Source organism: Bombina bombina, chromosome 4 (genome assembly GCF_027579735.1).
Source record: "Bombina bombina isolate aBomBom1 chromosome 4, aBomBom1.pri, whole genome shotgun sequence".
NCBI classification, from domain to species: Eukaryota; Metazoa; Chordata; class Amphibia; order Anura; family Bombinatoridae; genus Bombina; species Bombina bombina.
The window spans coordinates 804,475,961-804,490,700 of NC_069502.1; the positions used below are offsets into that span (position 1 = coordinate 804,475,961).

Consider the following 14,740-nt stretch of genomic DNA (forward strand, 5'->3'; position numbering starts at 1 on the left):
ATAGTAGCTTTGCAGAATAAAGCAACACTAGGTTCTTTTATTTTTAGTAGTTCCAAGAGAAAGTGTGAATAAATTCATTTTAAAGAAAATATTTTTATTTACTGTTTTATTTTTCATTTTTGTTGCAGGGCAGGCCTTAGCATAAGTTACTTAGCATAGCCATTCAGCCTCTTGATGACGTCTAGCAGTTTTCACTTGCTCAGTATTCATGAAGTATAATTTAAATTGTATAGAGAAGCTGTGAGTTATTCTCTGTAAAAGTTTCAATGTATTTAGTTTGTATTATATATCCACAATGTTTTTCTGGTTTTAAATGACATAGGATAAGTTAAGCTAAAGGAATGGTGATGCTTACAAAAAAGGTGAAAGAAGTTTTATTTGGACATAATTGTGACTGTATCGGGGTGTGTGCTCATCTTGTGCTGTTTTGTTTCCCTCTTAGACTCCTTCTGACTCGAGTGTCTGCTTGCCATGGGGATCCACTGGCTTTCCTTGTCTACCCCATGAACAAACCATCGGACTTCCAGTATCTACCTGCAGAAAAACACTGGATAAGCACCCCTATTGCAAATGGACTATGGTATTGAAGCAGAGTGTCTGAGGAAGGTGGAGCGCTCCAAGAGGACAAAGACTGTTCTTAAAGTGATCAGAGGCCACCTAGAGACACTTGTGCTGTTCCCATGTCATGCTTCACTGTGGAGAATGTACAGAGCAAGAAACTGTTGGAAATATTGGGGGGTGCTAGCAATGCAGGTGGAGAAATAAGATGCAGTGTTGGTTGGGGGTAGATAGGGGGCTGGTTGTGTCTTTGTGCGTATAGACCAGTAGTTTGAGGATGTTGGGAGGTGGACGGAGAGTATTGGAGAGGCCGCACCTATGTGCAGTGATAAATTGTGCCCTATAAAATCATAGCACTACATGTGAATACATTTCTCTACATTATTCTCACATAGATTCATGTTACCGAAGTATTAGGCTTATATTGTTGTTTAAGGATTTACTAATTTTCTGTGCTTTTTTGTTTTTATGTTATTCTGTTAGAATAAAAGGGTGGTATGTTAGGAATTGTTAGCTTTACCGATGCCATTTTGTTCTTAGTTGCCATTTTGTCTTAGGCATCCATCTTGTCTAAGACACATTTCATTATAGCAGTTATTATGTAGTGGGAAAAGATATAGATGTTATGTATTTCTGTAGAGCTAGGTTGGCCTTGCAAATGTTCCTGGCGATGCACCAGGAAGCTGTTATCTCTATAAGATGATCACATGGCATTGCTTTGGGCCCAGATGTACCTTTTATTATAGTTATACGAAACACTGTTTTTCACAACTCTGCTTTACCTAATTATAATAACGGGCTTACTTTTTTCCTGACAAACACTGTGTAAAATGACGCGGTCATAACGTGTCATCATGTTAACCCTATATGCTGTAACTGTCGCGTATAAGATGTGCTTTTCATCTTTCGATAAACAGAATAGTTTTTAGACTCATTGCTGTGTGGTCTGATTTCTGTTCTCTGGGATATCCTATCAAATAACCCCTTCATTTCCAGCTGATACGGTGTGTTCCAGGCCAAGCCCTGACTGACACTCTCCCCCTCTGAAAACAACACCCAACAATGGTGGCATGAAATTTACCAAAATGGGCCTAGATCAATAGTTTAGGTTGTCTACTAAAATATTATATATATATATATATATATATATATATATATATATATATATATATATATATTATTATTATTATTATATATATATATATATATAACACATAGAAACACCCAGCACTCACCAGCTAGCTCACAGCTAAGATAAAATCACAACTGGAAAGGTTAGTCACCGCATCTGGCCAAATATATATATATATCACGGGATATTCAGGGATTCCTGACAGATATCAATGTTACAATGTAACTATCGCTAATTTTGAGAAAAAAAAATGGTTTGGAAATAGTCAAGTGCTACTTGTACTTATTGCCCTATAACTTGCAAAAAAAGCAAAGAACATGTAAACATTGAATATTTCTAAACTCAGGACAAAATTTAGAAACTATTTACCATGGATGTTTTTTGGTGGATGTAGATGTGTAACAGATTTTGGGGGTCAAAGTTAGAAAAAGTGTTTTTTTTTCCATTTTTTCATCATATTTTATAATTTATTTATAGTAAATTATAAGATATGATGAAAATAATGGTATCTTTAGAAAGTCCATTTAATGGCGAGAAAAACGGTATATAATATGTGTGGGTACAGTAAATGAGTAAGAAACACAGCAGAAATGTAAAAATAGCCCTGGTCCTTAAGGGTAAGAAATTGAAAAATGGTCTGGTCCATAAGGGGTTAAAATAAATGATGAAGAAAACATTAACAGCAGCTTGTATCATAGATCTGTTACCCGCAGAGACGTCTGATGGGGTCTCCACTGGATGAATATTCTGTACCAGTTCTGCAGCTCCTGTGTATAGATTTTCATCACTGTGACCTGTTAGTTCTAATAAAGAATAGAATCAGTTTATTTTGTTAAATGGATATGAAACCATTTTTGTTGCACCTAAAAAGGCATCTTAATATGTATTCAATTAACAAAAACAAAGCATCTGTTACTTTTTGCATATCAAATATTTACATCTATAAATTAATATTAACATATATAAATGAATATATAACTGATTTAACATTGTTAGAATATATTTAGCATTACTGATGCCATTTTGTGTAACCACCATTTTAAGATGCGTTTATTATATTTCATTATAATGTAGTTTATTATGCTGTGAAGAAAATATGCTGATGTTAGAAATACTTGTACCTCAACAATGGCCTGGTAATGTCCTTAGCGATGCGCCCGGATACACTGTTATCTAAAATTGTTAGTTTCTTGGTATGATTCTTTGTCTTATATTTTACTGCGCCCCTTTGTTCTAACTCACGCTGTGTAACATGGTGTGATTTATGATACGTCATTGTTTAACCCCATATACTGTAACCATTTTCTATCAAAGTATGGTGCGCTTTTTAATAAACAGAACAGTGATTAGACTTTTCCTGGCTGAATGTCTGATTTCTGTTCCCGAGATCTCTTGTCAGGTAACCCATTCAGTTCCAGGTGAAGGTGTAGAATACTACTAAGTGCTAACTGACACTCCCTTTTAAGATAATGCCTAACAAACATTAATCTCTCTTGACCCTTTAAATGTGTTATTTGTGTTTATAATCAGATAGCTCATTAGATCACATCTGATAGTTTCACTGTGGATTTACTTTCTGTCAGTCACTGTAGTGTATGTGCATTTCCTGCGTGAAATATTTATTACTAGCTACACAGCATTACCTGAGCTCTCATTCCCTGGGCTCTCCATAGTCCTTAGTGCTTGGTGAGTCTCCATCAGGACGTCCTTGTAAAGCTCCTTGTGTCCCTCTATATACTCCCACTCCTCCATAGAGAAATACACAGCAACATCATCACACTTTATAGGCACCTAAAACACACACAACTCATTCAGCGCTGACACATGGACTGGTTCTGTCACACACTTTTACTGACAGAGCCAGGATAAGGTTAATGAGAACATACAGAGACACAAACAGAAGGTAAAATAGGTAAATGCACACAGGGTCAGATGGGTCAGTAAAGGGAGTCACTGTGTATAATGTCACATTCCCCAGCAGTGCTCATGCTCCTCTCAGCTGGTGAATGCTGCTGTTGGGGGATAAAGATACTGAGAACATGCAGATACACAGAGAGAAGTTAGGCTAACACACACAGGGACAAATAGGTCAGTAATGGGTGTCACTATAACATGACTGATATAATGTCACATTCCTCAGAAGTTCTCACCTCTCTGCTCTGCCGGTGAACGCTGCTTTGGGAGGGCCTCTTTTTCATAATTACATATTCCTATAAAATGTATATAAGAGAAAATCATTTGTTTCCCTGGACTAACATTTCTCCAGTTCTTGTTAACTTCTAATTCTCTTTAAATTAAGGGGCTTTCTTCACAGTCCTGATCACTACAAAGTAACATAACTGACTGAATTACTTTGAGTGAGTTCTGTGTTTTGAGGATGCTGAAGACGGAGCACATGAGCTTCAGTCAAGAATAAAGAGCCTGTGGGTGAGGTCTAATTTGGGACAATAGAGTTGAGTCTTTGGTTGATAGGACCATGCTCAACAAATATGTTCAAAAGTTAGGATATTCAATATTACAATAAAATACAGTTATAATACTAATAATCATAACTCCATTTTCAGAATACTGTGCAAATCAAGATAGCTGCATGTTAATTTGCAATTAAAGATTAAAACAAAATCCAGCTAGAGCATTATAAATCAATAATAAAAATCAAGGCAGCTTGAGACTCATTTCTGCAAAATAAATGACAATCTTTAAGAGCCATATATTACATATCACCAACGTTACACTTTTAGAATGAAGCAGAGCTAGACAGCAGAGCAGTTAGCACAGTGTACTGTACATCTATATACTTGCAGTCCTCTCTGGTCAGGTTTTAAAACGTAGCTGAGGAGAAACATCTGGTACAAAGGGAGAGGAAGTGAATGTAACGCTGGTTGGGAAGACAGGAGTTGCAGCTTTATCTAAGGGTCTCTGTGTACTCTGACACTGGACACAGCAATACAAGAAACAACTACAGCAGACAACGAAGGGAGGTGCAGTTCCTGGCCCCTTATGCTGTAACAGTAAGAAGCACATAGAAACCAGGAGTACAGCAGAGTACCAGGTTCCTAGGCAGACTGACACTTCAGGGACATGAAAAACTTCACAGATAAACAATACCCATGACTGCAACTCTAAAATAAAACCATTGTCTGGGGTTGTTGCTTCCCTTGTTCAGAGAAGAATTGCCTGGTATTTCGGCGCTGGACTGTCATTGGGTAGGGTCAGACTGATATGCTTCAGGATATTTTTTCTCTGTGAAGGGGCATAGTGTGCAAAAAGAATGTGCACCCTGAGGAGTTACAATAAAAATGAACATGCATGGAAGTTATTGCAGCTTCTGTTCTATCTCATGGAGTGCTGTTCTCTCTCTTTCGATTTTTATGCAAATTGCTCTTGGGTCACCCTAAGAGTGATGGGGAAACCAGACGTGGACTCCTTGCACACTTGCCCTTAGAGAGATACAACTGCACCTCACTGACGAGGCCCATAGGAGGCCGAAACGATCGTCTGGGGTTGTTGCTTCCCTTGTTCAGAGAAGAATTGCCTGGTATGTCAGCGCTGGACTGTCATTGGGCAGGGTCAGACTGATCATGTGCTTCAGGATATTTTTTCTCTGTGAAGGGGCATAGTGTGCAAAATGAACGTGCACCCTGAGGAGTTACAATAAAAATAAACATGCATGGAAGTTATTCCAGCTTCTGTTCTATCTCATGAAGTGCTGTTCTCTCTCTTTGCGATTTTTATCTAAAATAAAACCACCAGCAGTCAGCAGCACATTAACTTGTCTTCTTGTACACTGTAAATAAGGAAAAACAGCAACACCAGCGCCTCAGAGACCCAGCAAATGGTGCAGGAAGGGAGCAACACAGATGTAGGCAGACAATCCCCCTACCTACATTAGCCCAGGATCAGCTTTTTACTAAGATGGCATTCCTCCTCCTATTATAAGCACAGCTGTTCCATCATTAATTTGGGGAGGTGCAGGTCTAGTTTTTATTTGCCATATGAAAAATGCAGTGCATACTACACACTCCCCAGTCTCAAACTTGACATGCCCACTGCACTCCATGCCACCAAAGCACTGGCTTCTCCTTCACTCCGTAACATTTATTAACATGTTGTCTTCACTCTTAGCCACGCCAGTAATTGTAGATTATACCCACCCCTGAAGAGTGAGCATTTTACAAAAACCGTTGCCTCAAAATGATCCAGCCACACTGGGGAAAATTTTTAGGTGTGTCTAGTGGTAGTCGGCAGCAGGAAGTGGCGGGCACCCTTGGGGATCTCGGGAGCTCCAAATCAGGGTGTCAGGCCCTAATTTTCAGTTGCCAGTTGCGCAGTAGCGACTCACCAAAAAAGCACTGTGACAGGAGGTTCCTTGGTTGCTGTAGTCCTGCAAGGTAGCACTTGGGAACTAATGTTCTTTATATATTTTTTGTTTTGTTTTGGGTATTATGCAGTGGGACCCTTGAATTTTTGTTAATGATGGTAGGGTCATGCAGGAGTACTAGGGCTGTTTAGTTTTACAGTGAAGGATTGTACACGGGCCCCTGGGTGCTGGAGGTGGTTTTGCAGTGAAGGGTTGTGCAGGGGACCCTGGGTGTTAAGGGATGTTTTACAGTGGATAGTTGTGTAGGGGTCCCTGGGTGCTAAGGGAAGTTGTTTCATTGATTGTTGTGCAGAAACCACTGGGTGATTGGAGAGGTTTTACAGTGGATAGTTGTGCAGAAGACCCTGGGTGCTGAGGGAGGTTTTTTGATGGAGGGTTTTGCAGGGACCCCTGAGTCCTGGAGAGGTGTAGTGGATAGTTGTGCAGGAGAAATGGCTGGTAATAGAAACTTTACAGTGGAGAGTTGGTGCAGGGGTCCCAGGAGAGGTGGGGATGAGGTAGGGTTGTGAAGGGGACCCTTAGTGCTGGGGGGTATGCAGGTGGCCAAGCTGATGTAAGCATTAATAATATAGGCCTGGTGATCAGAAGCAGCACTCACCTCTCCGGTCAGCAGGCAGATGATGCCCAGGGCCTGACTCAGAAACTGCTCTGCCATCTGCTTTCTGTAATTGTTCATCTTGACTCAGATGCTAGAAATGTGACACCTGCGAGAAGGAAGGAAGAAGCAACAAATGAGAGATGGGAAAGAGTCAGAGCTCTTCCTGTAGTTATATTATGGTAAAGCTATGATGATGTGATATAAACTGTTATGTCCCTTATGTACAATATAATACTATACATGTGACCAGATGCATGTAGAGCAGATAACACATACAATGTGACAATCTTTATACAGCAAGTTTATAAAATGTTATGTAGGTGACGTATTTAATGAGCCAGCAAAAATCATGAGAAGGTGAATGTGTACAGCAGAGGTTATCTCCCACTGCAGCACACCAGTGGCGCTAATAAAATGTGCCCCAGTGCTGAGTGAAATTCCCTGTACACTTTGGCCAGGAGAGGTGCGAAAGTTACATCAGCATCAGGTCAGCCATTCAATTACAGAGTCACAGGGTGCTTCAGCAGTGCACGTGCTGGCAGTGACCTGCAGAGGCACTTCCAACACTGAATTTAGCAACAAGAGTGAGAGCTCTGCCTTCAGCTGCTGGACTTAAGCTCCTCCCTCTGATGCTTTTACTTTATTTGCGTTTCAGTATCCGACCCTTACTAATTAGCCACATGTGACAGGCAGTGCTGGATCACCAGTCCATCCCTTCAACCTTCCTGCTTGAGGAGACAACTGTAGGGCACAGCAATTTCACATACGTCACAAACTGCACAGCAAACTAAACATAAGCGTGCTGCCTCATACAATCTGTAGGAAACCACTACCTGTATTGCTATCTTTTATATAAGTAGAACTTTAACTAAGGCAGGGACATGCTATAAATTAGCCCCCTAGAACCCGCTTAATTACCCTAAAAATAATTGTATTCCAGTACCCTCCCTTTTACCTCCCCTCCCTCACTCAGTCCCCCTTCTCAGAATCTCTCTCCCTCACCCACAGCCCCCACTTCTAATCCTCTTAGCCTCCCTTTCCCTCACACAGCCCCCTCCTCATCCAGTTCCCTACTTAACAGTTCAGCTCCTTTCTCCCTTACAAATCCCCCTCCTCACCCAGCTACCTTAACCTTTCAGCTCCCTTCTCCCTTAATACAGCCCCCTCCTCTCCCTCTCAAAACCTCTCTCCATCACATACAGTACCCTTCTCACACTTTTCCACCACTCTCCCTCACACAGCCCCCTCTTTACTCTGTTAGCAACCCTCTTCCTTGCTCATCCTCACTCTCTCAAACACACACAGACCATTCTCACCCTCTCAGGCCCCTCTCCATCATACACCCTCTCAGCCTCCCTCTCATAGCCTAAGCTTTCTTCTCACAATTTCAGTCCCCTCTTCTTCACACACAGCCCTTTCTCATCCTATCAGTCCCCATCCTTACCCTCAAACAGCCCCCTCCTCACCACCTCTCTCCCTCACACACAGCCCTTTCTCACCCTCTCAGCCTCCTTTCCCTCATTCACCCCCCTCACCCACTAACAAACAGTCTCTTCTTACACTCTCAGCTTCCCCCTTAAAGGGATACTGAACCCACATTTTTTCTTTTGTTATTCAGATAGAGCAATTTTAAGCAACTTTCTAATTTACTCCTATTATCAAATTTTCTTCATTCTCTTGGAATCTTTATTTGAAATGCAAGAATGTAAGTTTAGATGCCGGACCATTTTTGGTGAACAACCTGGGTTGTTCTTGCTGATTAGTGGATAAATTCACCCACCAATAAACAAGTGCTGTCCAGGGTTCTGAATAAAAAAAAATAGCTCAGGTGCCTTCTTTTTCAAATAAAGATAGTAAGAGAACAAAGAAAAATTGCTAAAAGGAGTAAATTAGAAAGTTGCTTAAAATGACATGCTCTGTCTGAATCACGAAAGAAAAAAATTGGGTTCAGTGTCCCTTTAACACAGCTCCCTTCTTAACATCTAAGCCCCCTATTTACCCTCTCATCTTCCCTCACTCGCACACAACTCTCTCATCATCTTCTTAGTACCAGTCTACCTTACACATGGCCCCCTTTCAGCCCCCCTCTCCCAGACCCTCCTCACTTTCTAAATTCCCCTCTCCCTTACACAGTCTCCTCCTCTCAGCCCTTTTCTTTCTCACACAGTCCCCTCCTAACATCTCTCTTCTCCACTCTCAGCTCCTCCTTACACCTTTAGCCCTCATCACTCTCAACTTCCCCTTACCCTCTCAGCTCTCCTCTCCCTCACAGGGTCCCCTCTCAACACCTCTCTCCTTCAGTCTAAGCTCCTCCTTACCCCTTTAGCCCTCCTCATATTCACACAGCGCCTCCTCAGCCTCTCTTTCCCTTACTCTCAGCTCCCCCTTACCCTCTCAGCCCTACTTTCCCTCACACAGCCCCCTCCTCACCCTCTCAACACCTATCTCCTTTACTCTCAGCTCCTCCTTACTCCTTTAGCTCTCCTCATCCTCACACAGCCCCGCCTCACTCTCAGCTCCCCCTTACCCCTTTAGCCCTCCTTTCCCTCTCACATTGCCCCCTCCTCAACACCTCGCTCCTTCACTATCAGCTCCCCTTTACCTTCCTCTCCCTCACACAGCCCCCTCCTCACCCTCTCAACACCTCTCTCTCCTTCACTCTTAGCTCCCCCTTAACCTCTCAACTCTCCTCTCCCTCACACAGCCCCTCCTCCCCCTCTCAATACCTCTATTCCTAACTCTCAGCTCCCCCTTACCCCTTTAGCCCTGCTCTCCCTCACACAACCCCTCCTCACCCTCTCAACACCTCTATCCCTCACTCTCAGCTCTCTCTTAACCTCTCAGCCCTCCTCTCCCTCACACAGCCCCTCCTCACCCCCTCAACACCTCTCTCGACCATCAGCTCCCCCTTATCCCTTTAGCCCTCCTTTCCCTCTCACATTGCCCCCTCCTCAACACCTCGCTCCTTCACTATCAGCTCCCCCTTACCTTCCTCTCCCTCACACAACCCCCTCCTCAGCCTCTCAACACCTCTCTCCTTCACTCTTAGCTCCCCCTTAACCTCTCACCTCTCCTCTCCCTCACACAGCCCCTCCTCCCCCTCTCAACACCTCTATCCCTAACTCTCAGCTCCCCCTTACCCTCTCAGCTCTCCTCTCCCTCTCAACACCTCTCTCCTACACTCTCAGCTCCCCTTACCCTTTTAGCCCTCCTCTACCTCACACACCTCCCTCCTTCACTCTTAGCTCCCCTTACCCTCTAAGCTCTCCACTCTCCCTCACACAGCCTCTCCTCCCCCTCTCAACACCACTTCCCCTCACTCTCAGCACCTCCTTACCCTCCCACAGCGCCTCCTCGCCCTCTCAACACCTCTATCCTTCACTCTCAGTTCCCTCTTAAACTCTCAGCTCTCTTCTCCCTCACACAGCCCCTCCTCACCCTCTCAACACCTCTCTCCTTCACTCTCAGCTCCCCCTTACCCATCCTTTCCCTTACACAGCCCCTCCTCACCCCCTCAACACCTCTCCTTCACTCTCAGCTCCCCCTTAACCTCTCAGCTTTCCTCTCCCTCACACAGCCCCTCCTCACCCTCTCAACACCTCTCTCCTTCACTCTCAGCTCCCCCTTACGCTTCTCTCCCTCACACAGCCCCTCCTCACCCTCTCAACACCTCTATCCCTCGCTCTGAGATCCCTCTTAACCTCTCAGCTCTCCTCTCCCTCACACAGCCCCCTCCTCCCCCTCTCAACATCTCTATCCCTCACTCTCAGCTCCCCCTTACCCCTTTAGCTCTCCTCTCCCTCACACAGCCCCTCCTCACCCTCTCAACACCTCTCTCCTTCACTCTCAGCTCCCCTTACCCTCCTCTCCCTCACACAGCCCCCTCCTCCCCCTCTCAACATCTCTATCCCTCACTCTCAGCTCCCCCTTACCCCTTTAGCTCTCCTCTCCCTCACACAGCCCCTCCTCCCCCTCTCAACACCTCTATCCATCACTATCAGCTCCCATTACCCTTTTAGCCCTCCTCTACCTCACACAACACATCTCTCCTTCACTCTTAGCTCCCCCTTACCCTCTAAGCTCTCCCCTCTCCCTCACACAGCCACTCCTCCCTCTCTCAACACCTCTTCCCCTCACTCTCAGCACCTCCTTGCCCTCTCACAGCCCCTCCTCGCCCTCTCAGTTCCCTCTTAACCTCTCAGCTCTCCTCTCCCTCACACAGCCTCTCCTCCCCCTCAGCACCTACTTACCCTCCCACAGCCCCCCTCACCCTCTCAACACCTCTCTCCTTCACTCTTAGCGCCCCCTTAAACTCTCAGCTCTCCCCTCTCCCTCACACAACCCCTCCTCCCCCTCTCAACACCTCTATCCCTCACTCTCAGCTCCCCCTTACCCCTTTAGCCCTCCTCTCCCTCACACAGCCCCTCCTCACCCCCTCAACACCTCTCATTTACTCTCAGCTCCCCCTTACCCCTCCTCTACCTCACATAACACCTCTCTCCTTCACTCTCAGCTCCCCCTTACCTTCCTCTCCCTCACACAGCCCCCTCCTCACCTCTCTCATTCACTCTTAGCTCCCCCTTACCCTCTCAGCTCTCCTCTCCCTCACACAGCATACTCCTCCCCCTCTCAACACCTCTCTCCTACACTCTCATCTCCCCTTCCTCACACAACATGTCTCCTTCACTCTTAGCTCCCCCTTACCCTCTAAGCTCTCCCCTCCCCCTCTCAGCACCTCCTTACCCTCCCACAGCGCCTCCTCGCCCTCTCAACACCTCTCTCCTTCACTCTCAGTTCCCTCTTAACCTCTCAGCTCTCCTCTCCCTCACACAGCCCCTCCTCACCCTCTCAACACCTCTTTCCCTCACTCTCAGCTCCCCCTTACCCATCCTTTCCCTTACACAGCCCCATCCTCAACCTCTTAACGCCTCTTTCCTTCACTCTCAGCTCCCCCTTACCTTCCTCTCCCTCACACAGCCCCTCCTCACCCTCTCAACACCTCTCTCCTTCACTCTCAGCTCCCCCTTAACCTCTAAGCCCTCCTCTCCCTCACACAGCCCCTCTTCCCCCTCTCAACAGCTCTATCCCTCACTCTCAGCTCCCTCCTAACCTCTCAGTCAGCCCTCCTCTCCCTCACACACACCCTCAACACCTCGCTCCTTCACTCTCAGCTCCACACACAGCCCAAGCCATTCCTCACCTCTGTCCTTCACTCTTATCTCCCCCTTACCCTCTCAGCTCTCCCTCACACAGCATACTCCTCCACCCCTCTCAACACCTCTCTCCTACACTCTCAGCTCCCCTTACCCTTTTAGCCCTCCTCTACCTCACACAACACCTCTCTCCTTCACTCTTAGCCCCCCTTTACCCTCTAAGCTCTCCCCTCTCCCTCACACAGCCCCTCCTCCCCCTCTCAACACCTCTTCCCCTCACTCTCAGCACCTCCTTGCCCTCTCAACACCTCTTTAACCTCTCAGCTCTCCTCTCCATCACACAGCCTCCTTCAAAGGCCTCAATCCTCTATTCATCATACAACCCCAATCCTGACTCACACATCAGACAATAGGGGGGCCTCTGTTAGCTCTCACGCTGCATCCTGTGTTACACACAGCTGATAACTCACAGCACAGCTGAACTCACGGAGACAGTATAACGCTGATTTATTAACGCGGTCCCTTTCAGCTAAGGTATCAATGATGTCACGGCAGTCACGTGACCGGGCCTACAGCTGAGTGGGATCTAGCTGCTACTACGGTAGTATTACAAGAAAAGAAAACGCAGTAGTAGCTTTGTTTAATTAAGTGCTTTATATCTGTATTTATTGCACTGAATTAGTGCGTGTGAGGCAGAAATAGCATCTCTATGCTGTTATATATGTATATAACATACTGGACAGTGGGCTGTAGTATAAATGATATAATAGCGATAATCTCTCTATAATTTAAATCTATATTTACTGTACAGAGAAGGGTGTCTGTGTGTCTGAGGTAGAGGGAACTTCTGTATAACATTATACATCTGTATATAAGGTAGGACAGGTTGCTATTGTGAGGTAGAGGGAAACTCCCTTACATATGTATCTAAGTTACTGGGCAGGGTGTTATTGTGAGGCAGAGTTAACCTCATCTGTTTAAGGTACTGGTCAGGGTTCTCTTGTGAGGCAGAGGGAAAATCCTTATTATATGTTATTTCTGTTTATGTACTGGGGGAAGGTCTGTGTGTATATGAGACAGAAGGAACTGACTATAACAGAAGGAACGGACTATAATATATATCTATAAGGTACAGGAACGGTCTGTGTGTGTGAGACATAATCTCTATTTATAATATTATATATCTGTATATAAGGTATTGGTAGAGGGAACCCCACTCTATAATAGTATATACCTGTATATAAGTTACTGGGGAGGGGCTGTGTTTGTGTGCGCGTGATGCAGAGGGAACCTCTCTATAATATATATCTGTATACTGGGGATAGAATTGAGTCTGTGTATCTATCGATCAACTAGCATTATATAAGGTACTTGTACTTATGTATTTCTTTGTTTGACCTTCTCAAACCCCCCCCCCTCTAATAAACAACCCCTGCTCACCCTCTCTGCCCCTCTCCACTCTCTTACCAGGGTTAAACCAAAAAAGCCTTTATTATAAATTGTGTGTGTGTTGTATTCTGTATGTGTATTATGTATATATAGATGTGTGATGAGTTTTGGTATAAGTAATATGGGTATATGTGGGTTTGGGTATGCACGTGTGGGGTATACATGTATACAGATAGATTTTAGGGGTGGAGTTTGTGTTCATATATGTGTAGAGGTAGGTTTGTTTGGCCATTATTCTCATATCTCTAATCTCTGCTGCAGGTCTCGGTGTAACACAATATCACTGACATAAACAAGATGAAGAAGCTGCCTGAGCAGATCCTGAATCACATTCTGGAGATTCTCTACCTGCTGACGGGAAAGGTGAGAAAACATAACAGTAACCTCCTGCAGTGACTGTGTAGAGTTGTTCTGAGAAAATTCTGTTCTAGAAATTCACTTGTGGAGACTGTTATTTCCCAGCAGTCTTTTGTTATTTGTTCCATCAGCCCTATACACTGACCAGCAATAGGCAGCTTATGAAGTGATGTCATGCTTAGGCTAATAAATAATAAACTGGTAGTTATCCTATACTATAAAAGGCCAAGTGTGTTTGTCCGAAGCTGTCATGCGCAGTAGAGACAGCACGAGGACAAACACACCTGGCCTTATAGTCCCTACCTGATCTGCAGTGCGGGCAGAAGTGGGCGTGGCCGGGCGTGCACGGCGGCGTGAATGGACGTGAAAGGGGCGGAGCCGTGTGAGATAGAGGGATCTGACAGATATATGCAGTCACAAGTGCTCACTGACAAAAGGATCATTTTAAAATCGACTAGACAGAGGAATTAATGTAATCTTCATGCTAAATCAGTTTTGTGAGGCTCATGAAAAAAAAAAGACCATTTGCATTTGTGAGCAGTTGGATTCTTACAGCAGATATGCATTCCAAAGGGTAGACGTGGGCGTGGCCAGGTGTGCACGGGGGCGTGACTGGGCGTGAAAGGGGCAGAACCGTGCGTGAATGGGCGGGGCCTGGCACGGTCGCGCACAGCGAGATAGAGGGATCTGACAGATATATGCAGTCACAAGTGCTCACTGACAAAAGGATCATTTTAAAATCGACTAGACAGAGGAGTTAATGTAATCTTCATGCTAAATCAGTTTTGTGAGGCTCATGATGCAGCAGACATGCATTCCAAAGGGGCTTAGTTAAAAGACGACAAAGCCCACTTTACTTTACACCTCCTGATAAATTAATATCACGGCCAGCCTTACGCAACATAAGAGCAAAATTTGATGACAGACATTAAGACACAGGAAATATCATTTTGACTAGCCCAGTCTGAGGAATTAAAATGACCGCCAGACAGGATAGGAGATTCAGCTGTTTCAAATAAACATAAAAAAACACCCATAGGCACTGGGCAGGAGATGATTCAGTGACGACTGAGGCTTTTGGTAATGCAAAGTACCACAGTGGGTGTGGCATT

At 44.9% G+C, this 14,740-nt stretch overlaps 2 protein-coding genes across 5 annotated transcripts in view; one reads left to right on the forward strand and one right to left on the reverse strand.

Moving 5' to 3' along the window:
- Window positions 1–358: 358 nt before the first annotated feature.
- On the reverse strand, window positions 359–12,365 carry LOC128655610 (gastrula zinc finger protein XlCGF66.1-like). Of its 4 annotated transcripts, none has more exons than XM_053709199.1 (6): window positions 12,310–12,365; window positions 6,670–6,775; window positions 3,841–3,900; window positions 3,334–3,481; window positions 2,398–2,493; window positions 359–534 (listed from the first exon to the last, which is right to left on the reverse strand). In XM_053709199.1, exons 2-6 carry the CDS (start codon window positions 6,745–6,747, stop codon window positions 497–499), a joined length of 420 nt encoding a protein of 139 aa, XP_053565174.1. In that variant the 5' UTR covers window positions 6,748–6,775; window positions 12,310–12,365; the 3' UTR covers window positions 359–496. The 4 variants fall into 4 exon arrangements, with proteins under 4 accessions (XP_053565174.1, XP_053565177.1, XP_053565173.1 ...); XM_053709202.1 differs by having other exon boundaries at window positions 2,398–2,484; window positions 12,293–12,340; XM_053709198.1 differs by having other exon boundaries at window positions 12,293–12,340.
- Window positions 12,366–12,396: 31 nt separating this feature from the next.
- Window positions 12,397–14,740, forward strand: part of LOC128657883 (gastrula zinc finger protein XlCGF26.1-like) — a 51,400-nt gene continuing 49,056 nt past the window's right edge. Inside the window, exons 1-2 of the mRNA XM_053712311.1 lie at window positions 12,397–12,423; window positions 13,533–13,634. Of these exons, the coding sequence (XP_053568286.1) occupies window positions 13,569–13,634 (66 nt within the window). The 5' untranslated portion in view covers window positions 12,397–12,423; window positions 13,533–13,568. The remainder of the gene's footprint in view (window positions 12,424–13,532; window positions 13,635–14,740) is intronic.

Bases quoted from the DNA above. Each gene is read 5' to 3' on its own strand.
- LOC128655610 (XM_053709199.1), bottom strand. From the start codon at position 6,747: ATGAACAATTACAGAAAGCAGATGGCAGAGCAGTTTCTGAGTCAGGCC. The intron at 3,482-3,840 runs GTGAGAACTTCT...TGTGTGTTTTAG, and splicing joins TTCACCGGCAGAGCAGAGAG to GTGCCTATAAAGTGTGATGA. The intron at 535-2,397 runs GTAACAGATCTA...GTTTTTCTGCAG, and splicing joins CCCATCAGACGTCTCTGCGG to GTAGATACTGGAAGTCCGAT.